The sequence below is a fragment of the Branchiostoma belcheri genome, unplaced genomic scaffold (assembly GCF_001625305.1).
Source record: "Branchiostoma belcheri isolate BF01 breed outbred unplaced genomic scaffold, Haploidv18h27 scaffold4, whole genome shotgun sequence".
In the NCBI taxonomy this organism is placed as follows: domain Eukaryota; kingdom Metazoa; phylum Chordata; class Leptocardii; order Amphioxiformes; family Branchiostomatidae; genus Branchiostoma; species Branchiostoma belcheri.
In genome coordinates, this window is record NW_017804020.1 from 8,548,022 (window position 1) to 8,558,110 (window position 10,089).

At 40.0% G+C, this 10,089-nt stretch overlaps 1 protein-coding gene across 1 annotated transcript; it reads right to left on the reverse strand.

Moving 5' to 3' along the window:
• Positions 1-792: 792 nt before the first annotated feature.
• LOC109477115 lies at positions 793-4,284 on the reverse strand. The gene is made up of 4 exons (XM_019778173.1): positions 4,261-4,284; positions 2,917-3,784; positions 2,622-2,805; positions 793-2,081 (listed from the first exon to the last, which is right to left on the reverse strand). Exons 2-4 carry the CDS (start codon positions 3,766-3,768, stop codon positions 1,918-1,920), a joined length of 1,200 nt encoding a protein of 399 aa, XP_019633732.1. The 5' UTR covers positions 3,769-3,784; positions 4,261-4,284; the 3' UTR covers positions 793-1,917.
• Between the last annotated feature and the right edge of the window lie 5,805 nt (positions 4,285-10,089).

Sequence of the window (10,089 nt, forward strand, 5' to 3'; positions counted from 1 at the left end):
CAAAATTATCATTTTTTCACACCGTGACCAATATTATAATTGCCTTCTGTCCTTGATTTCCCCACATCACCATGTCGAGCGAGTTTACGTGCAATAGTATTCTATACATCCCTGCCAGGATGGGGGGGGGGGTGGCCTACATCAATTTCGCATCCACATAGCCTAGCGGCGACCAATGGGTGACCAGCATTCCGCGCCACGCCCACTTTGCGGTCGATTCCATTCGACAATGGGGTTGAACAGCATCCTTCCGTACGGCGCGGCAGGTACTAGTAATCTGAGTTGGAAATGTCAGATAAACAATGTAAGAATTGGTGTATTTGGGGTGAAAATAATGCAAGTACCGAAGTAACGGGTTTCTTTCTCAGCACTCGGTATACAGAGGGACTGTGGGACTGCACGGCCTCTTTTCTTACATTTTCACAGACAAAGACTTGGCCTAAGATACTGTTTTGTACGCCGCGCGGCCGACGTAAGCACCAGATCTACAAGCCCAGTGCCCAGGGGGTGTCTGCACCAAATACATGTGTACGATCAGCCCGACCTGACTTAGCATTCCTTTAGATTCAAGATTCAGATTTATTGTAATCAACTTGCATGTCACATACAGCATTGCATGATATCACATGAAATTTGTTAATTCTTCCATTAAAATCGTAAAATTAAAATGATAACGGGATCATATAGAGCAAATTACACGAAGATAACAGTACATTTTTAAAACATAATTAAGGCAGTTGAAACAAGTCGGTCAATATACCATTAAGAACAAGAAGATAAAATCAAGCCACTTCTGTCACTTTATTAATTAAAATAGATTAGCTCTTTTTGAAACGCATCAGAGCTATGGGGAGAAAGGACAGTTCGTGTCTCGCTTAGAAGCATAACATGCACATTTTACACCTTCAAAAAATGCTCAGGCACAAAATTCTTGTGCTTCTGTTATTTTAAGAAGGCTCACTACATCCCACTTCTCGGTCCTCCCTTCTCTGCAATTTGTTGGACAAAATGAGACATAACATTTTCAATGGTTTACAAAGTTCCAGACAATTGCCTTTTATCTTATATGTACAAACCAAATTTAGATTAACCACTTTCACAATTATTCGGTACTCTGTTTCACTGAGTATGTTCTTTGCAATTAGTCTTCGAACAGAAACTTGCAATAAACTTTCTAAGACCACAGCAAGTAAAGTTTTATAGTTGACGTAATCTCTAGACGAATCCAATGCGAGATGGCGAAAGAGAAAACAAGGCGAGCCAAAAAAACTTCCTACATTTTCAAATTTTGAAATCATAAACCTTGTTAAACGAGAAGTGATGCCTATATTGTGCAAGGTTTATCCCAACTATTACAACATCCATTTGTCACTGAAACAACTTTGAAAATTAAGTTTTCAATCATTGTACAATTTTGATTCGGTGGGAACATCACATATACACAGGCACCATCACATGTAAAAGGAATTAAATTCTTCACCGCATCAAAGTAAAAGATACAACAACTAGAAAACTTAAATTTGCAAAGCAAATGCATAATGTTTACCTTTGCATTATGCGGTCTGCTCTGTTAATTCTTACGCAAACACATTCACATATATTGTGACAGGAGTCTAAATCACTCCTACAATAAAATTGCATTATGTTTGAATTAATCATTTCTTTTTGTCTTGTTGTTGTTATACATGTAGCAACAATTATAACTTATTTTGTTCTTGTTCAGTACTATGTAGTATCTATAGTTTTGTTTAAACCATAGAAAAGCCATGATTTTTTTTTGTTTATCAAGACTGAATGTGCCGTCTTGGTTTTTATGTTGGCTTATTGTATTCCATGTACTTTTTGTGTATTTGTATATTTATTCCATTTTCTTGAGTCTATTTATCGGCTAATATTAATATGCGGTCATGTGTACATTTAGATAACTCCCCACTCCTTGATCTCCTGGATTATTCGCACCAAACCTCGATCTGCATGAAGGCCCCCAAACCGTACAAGACAGTGGAACACCCCAAACGGACAGTCTTCCTTGAAGTCTGCCTTCAGCTGTTCCAGTGTGTAGCTTTGTAGGCCCGAGGATTCTATAGAAATTGGAAGGCAAGGAAAATATACATTGCTCAGTCCTTTTTGAAATTCATTTTAATATTATATAAATAACTGTGCAAGGCATACGGGAAATAAAGTAAAAATTTAAAACGCATTGACCTTTTATATTTGAGGCCATGTTTATTTGATTATATGAATGACATCGACAGGGAACCCCCAAACTAATGCGAGCGTACGAAAAAATAAAAGTTTAGCAAAAAAAAGTTGCTTTCTTTATGAAATTTACATGGTCATGAAGGTTCAGCAAATGACACTGTATGGTCTGGCGAATAATGTAGAACTCTTCAATTCGTTTCTTTACATTTTCGTCTTTGTCGTTTGATTTTGGGATTCTACGACATTGGTATCGTTTTCAAATATTTTTTTTACAACTTACGGTATATATTTGCTCATATTGCAAACTTTTTTTTGGGGGGGGGAACGGCCGAAATTTATGCGCGCGTGGATGTCATCTATATAATCAAATCAACACGGCCTGACTGGGAAATGTTTACAGTGATAATGCGGTTTCTCACCGTCTGTACCCAGGGTCTCCATCAGTTTGTGGTGATAGTGAGCCAGGATGGCGTCCCTGTGGTGGTGGAAGACGTCCCAACTCGCGTTACAAAGAAACAAGAACGCCAGGTCATAGGTCGGTGGCAGGTACGAAACAGCTTGCCAGTCCACCAGCCTCACGTCAGTGAGCACATCCTCAGCGTACTGAGGACAAAAAATCATAATAAATTTTATTGTAAAACATTAATAGAAAAAAGTTGTGGTCCTCTGATGTTTAGATTCAATCAAGAAAGGAAAGAAGACACCAAGTCTTACCTTAAACATGATGTTATTGCCGTAAGGATCTCCATGGCTCAGAACCATAAGCCTCGGGTTTTCCTCCATCATTGGATGCTGAATGTTTAACTTCTCCAGACGAGCTATAAGGTCTGGAGAGGTCTGGCCAGGAAAGGCTGCGGCGAATTTCTTCACGGCTTCCCGATACATGGGCCCTAAAATTTCCATTGTCCCAGCTATGACATCAGAGAGAGACCTGATCCAGTCCCTCTTCCTCTCGGGAAGAGGGACGCCCGAGCGGAGCTCCAGCCGATAAGACAGGCCGTGTAGCTGCGCCAGGGCCCCGGCTGCAAGCATCATCTCATCACGGCTCTGCGACTGGCGGTTGGGTTTGATGGAGAAGCCCTGAGTTTTCAGATTCTCCATAACCCTGACGGACACCATAGACCTCGGATCGGTGGCGGCAAAGTAGCATTTTGGTATCACTAAGGAATCAGTCGAAGCGTGAGTTTCTTCGTTCCCTGTTTTGCGCTCCGTGCTTGGGGTTGCAAGAGAGAGGAGCTCGGGGACCACGTCCGAGTAAAACTTGACTTCAGCAATATCGATCTGAATCTGAACGTCCTTTGACCACTCTTTCATTACTGTCAACGGCCGCTTGAAATCTGTCACTTTAGCGACGAGACTGTATCGCTGACTAACACCATTCCTGATCCCCACGGCATCAAAAGCGATGATGTCGCTCGTGATCCCCTCGCCTTGGCTGATGGATCCCTCGACATGGACGTCCGTGATGGTGACGCCCGGGAGGTCCTTCTGCAGTACCTGCTGCACCCAGGAGGGGGCGATGTCTTCTGCAGACTGAGGAATGACGATTCCGGATGCTGTTGCCATCTTCAGGAGTATTTCCCTAAATATCAGAAAATACAATGTTTGCGAAACACTATATTTCTAAAATTGATCTGTCAACGAGCGACATAGAGCGTGTGACATAGCTTCTTGCCCAGTTGCGCCGCGCAACAATGTTATTTTGCTTCACGCAACCTATTGCTAGATAAACAGTTAATGTACTTTGGACCCCACCCTACCTGACTTTGAATGCCCCCCCATGCCTCCTTTCCGAACAATATCTTTGTTGCTTTTGAGTGTAACACTCTGAAGTTGGAAACCAGGAAAAGCATTTAACTCAGAGAAAGAAAGCCTAATACTAAGCGTTCGAAATTTTTCTAGTCTTTTCAAACAGTCATCAGTTTGACTGTGACAGACCATGTTCGGTAGTACAAGAATAAGCTTTGTATAATGGGTCTAGTGACCGTCTATCAAATTCAGCGTTGCAAACATTCCTCGGAGATTTGGAGTGTGTACAGTGAATGTATTCCCACCTACCAGCTGTAAGGCACAATCGGACGGCAATGTTATCATGTTAGAGCCCAGTTCTGGCCCGCCACAGAATCTTCTGCACGAAATGAAGTCTGCCTATGGTTACGAAACCTGCCGTCACCGAAGGTTAAAGTTCAAGAACACAGCTTTTGTTCTGGTTCCGGGTCGGAGTTTAAATCTGACCAGAGCCTATTAGTAAGTAAGTGCGCAGTAAATAACCGGAAACGTGACTTTGTTCCGTATGTTTTGGCCGCGATATCCCTGATATCGTAGGCGCGAAGAGTATGAGCTGACTAAAAAAATCAAATTCTACAATGTAATCTATCCAGCAAATATGTTCAGCATATATAATTAGAAACTAATAAAGAAGCAGACTTTGGCTGTAACATGACAATAGTCTCTGTCGGCCTCGTCATCATTAGCATTTTTCTACGATGTAACAGGGACAAGTAGTAATTACCTTTATTATTACCAAAACGACCATTTATTTTCACACCGGGACCAATTGTCTTCTGCCCTTGATTTTCCCCACATCACCAAGTAGAGCGACTTTACGTTCAATAGTATTTTGTACGAACCTGCGAGGATGGGGGTGTCTGTACCAAATACATGTGTACGACCAATCTGACCTGACTTAACATTCCTTTAGATTCAAGATTCAGATTTATTGTAATCAACATGCATGTCACATACAGCATTGCATGATAGCTTGAAATTTGTTAATTCTTCCATTAAAATCGTACTTAAATGATAACGGGATCATATAGAGCAAATTACACAAAGATAACAGAACATATTTTAAACGCAGTTGAAACAAGTCGGAACATATATCATTAAAAACAATAAGATAAAATCAAGCCACTTCTGTTACTTCATATTAAAATAGATAAGCTCTTTTGAAAAGCCTCGGAGTTCTGGGGAGAAACAGTTCGTAACTCTTCGAAGCATAATATGCACATTTTACAACGTTGAAAAATGCTCAGGCACCAGATTCTTGTGCTTCTTTTTATTTTAAGAATGCTCACTACATCCCACTTCTCGGTCCTCCCTTCTCTGTAATTTGTTGGGAAAGATGGGACATTACATTTTCTATGATTTACAAAAGTGAAGTGAAATCCTTTATACATAGTTCAAGACAATTGCCTTTATTATTATATGTACAAATCAAATGTAGATTTATTTAGCCATTTTCACAATTATTTTGTACTCTGTTTCACTGATCTTTTATCTATGTCCTTTGCAATTAGTCTTCGAACAGAAAACGACTTGCAATAAACTTTCTAAGGTCACAGTGAGTAAAGTTTTATAGTTGACATTCTATCTAGACGAATCTAATGCGAAAGAAAAAAACAAAGCGAGCCAAAAAAAAAAAAAAGATTCCTACGATACATTTCTAAATTTTGACATCATAACCTTGTTTACGCTAGGTTTATTCCCAAATATAATTACAACATCTATTTGTCACTGAATCAACTTTGAAAAATAAGGTTGCAATCATTGTGGTACAATTTTGATCCAATTGGAACATCACATATACACAACCATCACATGTAAAAGGAATCAAATACTTCACTGCATCAAAGTAAAAGATACAACAACTAGGAAGTTAATTTTTTGCAAATCAAATGCATAATGCAATTTAGTAAATTAGTTTACTTTCGCATTATGTGGTCTGCTATGTTAATTCGCACTCAATATATTCACATGTATGGTGACAGGAGTCTAAATAAATCACTCCTACTGTAAAATTTTCGAATTAATTATTTCTTTTGGCCTTTGTTGTTAATCTACATGTATCAACAATTATAATTCAATTTATTCTCGGTTCAGTGCTATGTAGTATTTTAGTTTTGATTAAACCATAGAAAAGACATGTATTATTTTTCAAGACTGAACGTGCCATCTTGGTTTTTATGTAGCTTATTGTATTCCATATACCTTTTGTCTATTTGTATAGTTATTCCATTTTCTTGAATACAATTATTGGAAAAAAGCAAGTACTTACGGAGAGTCTATTTATCGCCTATCTTAACATGCGGTCATGTGTAGATTTAGATAACTCCCCACTCCATGATCTCTTGGATTATTCGCACCAAACCTCGATCTGCATGAAGGCCCCTCAACCGTACATGTACATAACGTGACATGTGGCATCTTCTAGAGGGCCATTCTTGATAGACGCTAATGAGACTACAGAGTCTTGTTCAAATTTTGGATTGAAAATAAGTACAACAGATGGGCTACATTATTGAAAAAAAAAAAGATTATGTGTGAGTTTGTGTGTGTCGAGGGCGGGGGTCGGTTAGGTTAGACGATGTCTCCAAATGTACAAGTATGGAGAGCTAAAGAAAGCATCAGCGTTCTAGAGCACAAAAATTAAGTTTTTTTTTTGTCGCTTCTTGGCGGACTAGGTCCAATCACTTGAAGTCCATCTAAGCGACTTTTACTAACTTGCAACAATCCAGATCTAACAAGAATTCCGAGATTTCATACCTCCATGAAATATGGGCTTGATATGTAAATGTAAATTTCCTCTTTAATTATGCAAATTACCTCCGCATTTACATGATATATGCATCGTGATGTATGTTAACTTTTGATTAACTTACAGATGTCCAAAGTATGACATTCCCATTATTCACCATTAAGAAATCATAGAATTTTTGCATAAATTATGCAAATTAGGTCATAATGTGCATAATTAGTATCTGTTGATGTTCTGCCTGCCATAGGTTACATACATTACATGTATGAAAGTAGTATAATGTAAAACACTGTAATCATAGAATTTCCTCATTAATTATGCAAATAAAGTCCTCATTTGCATAATTTGCATTTAATCATGTACATCTCTCTCTTAGCTACCTACACACCAAAAATTATGAAAATATGTTGTTCCTATCTGGACTTATTGGCTTTTAAACATTTCGCCAGAAAGTTCCCTGCAGTTCCAAAACAAGCTGCTAGGGGGACCAAACTCACACCACTTATTCCTGACAGGAAAAGCAATCTGTCACCAAAACATCAAGACCATAGCATGTTCAGGACAAAAGATACAAAAACCGGAAGTTCTGCTGCAGTACCAAGGTCATCCACCAGGAGGCCCATATTTGACCTTGACGTTTGTCTTCCTAAGACTAACTAACATACCAAATATCATCATAATCCATAAAGGCGTTCTGAAGTTATGCTGACCACAAAGTTGCGGAAACACAGACAGACAGACAGACAGACAGACACACACACATACATACATACATACAGACAGACACGCCAAAAACAATACCTCCATTTTTCATGGAGGTAAAAACTAGGGTAACCTTATCTTTATCTCTTCAAACGTGTCTATTATAATCGTATTGTCATCCGTATGCCTGTAAATCGACTACCAAGGCACATACTTTATGGTGAGCTCACCACAGGCAAACTCTCCGTAGGTGGCCTGCGAAAGAGGTATAAGGACCACCTGAAAAGCAACCTTAAGTCCTGCGGCATCGAGCCACAAAGCCTAGAACAACTAGCAGCTGACAGAAACCGCTAGAGACAGACATGCTCGACAGCTGCTGAGCTATACACATCCAGATACGACCAAAAGGCGGAGGCCAGCAAAGCGAGACGTCACAAGCCAGCTCAGCAGCAGGGCCAGTTCATCTGCGAGGTGTGCGGACGTGCACTGGCTGCGAGAATAGGCCTCATCAGCCACCGACGAACCCACCGAGAGTGAGAGACTACAATGAGGAACGTCAACATCGAAATCGTACGGTAGTGCCAAAAAAACAGGCCGAACACGCGCCGAGCGGGCCCCTTTCTTCAATTGTGACCTAGGCTTTAGCAGCCAGCAGAGGGTCAGTCAGAACCTACATAAAAGGGTGACCGACTTCGCGCCCACAACATGACAAAAGTCTGTTGTGTTTAACCTCGTCCGGCTTGCTTCATGCCTGGGGCGTGACAGAAACAAGTTTGGCGACTTTTTTATGGGAGGGAGGGGAGGGGCATATCTTTCAAACGCATTCTTTACCTGGTGACCTGGTGACACCGTGAGCGCGAGCGAGCCTGTCTCAAGGTAGGATGTTTCTGTAGTCATTTCCATGTCGAAGAACGTTTTAGAATACAATTTCTTCTTACTATCTACCTAGGAAATGTTGAAATGTTGCCTTAGATATCATGACAGGGAAGGAGATTTCTAAGGCTTTTTCGGGGGCGACCACTTTGACACGGCGAAATCAGTCATGGTACTCAGAGGCGTGACATAAGAAATCAGGTGCCATTTTAGATGAATCCACTGATCTAACATATGATAATAAACATAAAAAACGACATATTAGCAAGGAAAATTCCGCCTTTTCTCCACGCCATAAGGTACCCTGACCATCATCAACAAAGGGAATATCATTGGGATTCACAAATACATGGGCCAGCTGTCACATATGCACGGGTTTGGCCTCCTGAACACTAGCCGAACGCCTCCCAAACATTGGTAGTTGGTTGTGAATAGGTTGAGAGCAAGGTCGGCTGGTGTTCGGCCCAGATCGGCTTAAGTTCTGCCGCGCCAGCCGAATATATCAAGAGGTTTAAAACATTCGGGTGTGGACAAGAGGTTCAGCAAAGGTTATTTGGCTGATGTTCGGGAGTAAGTTGGTATTCAAATAACTAATTTTCGATTCGATTCATATAGTCTATTTCCATAATCAATGAGACAGAATTTCAAAACTACGAAAGCTCATAACACTGCGGTTATGAGATCTTTGAACTCTTGTTTGATAGTTTGGTTTAAATTCAGGCTGCCAGGTGGGACTGTCAGTATGTATTGTATATATGTTAATATTTGAATAAACCATTATTATTATTCTTAATTACAACATACCAAGCTTGAGTATGAATGACCTTTGTTACTCATCGGCACAAGACTTGGGGAAAATGAAAAAAAAAAATAAAACAAACCTGACTTCAACAAAAATACATGTACATGAAAGGGGTGGTGTGGAATCTTAGCCTCCATGCATAGCATGCCAAAAGCTGTGGGTTTTGGGGGTCTTTTATGTGCTATTTTCTGATATCATATAGACAACATAGCCGGCCTGGTTGTATTACCCCCGTTAGAACTGGGCTAATCAGAAAACAACCGAAGACCACCAAACCCCCAGTTAAGCCTTCTACGGAGGCTAGTGGAATCTTTGGAACTAGTGAAATTACCTCCATAAAAAAACAGCATACAGAAAAAGAAAGAGTGGAATGACTTTTATTTGATAGAAAAGGAGTCATCTTCACAGACATACATAAAATTTGTAGACTCGTTTTGATCTGGGACAGTGAACAAATAGGGCATTGCCGTATAAATATGCCCAAAGGGCATGGTTCAGATCCATTGGAATTCTATTGTAAAACCACTAGAAATAAGTATCTCAAAACTCATGTACCTTTTCCCATTTCCGCATTTCCCCACTGCAAAGCTGGAATTGTCAGGCTTCTTTAGGTACAGATAGTGGAAGGTCGACACCGGCGTTTTGATGAGCAAAATATAGAAATGATACAGCGATTTCACCCCCTGGCAAAGTGGGTCAGTCCACCCAGTAAAGAAGTATTTCGAGGTCAATAACAGGTCAAATATTAAATTATGTCAAATGTCACACATTTTAAGCAGATTTTAAAAATATTTATTCTTCTGTCCTTCCTATGTATGTGCAGATTGCATGGGAAAGATAACTCTAAGATTTATTTTAAGATGGATAAATAAATAATATGCATGTAGACGACGTTAGGTGTTGTGACCTCAGGCGCAAAACGCTCTGAACATAAAAAATTTATGTTTCCAGTTTCAGAGTCCCCCGCAATACA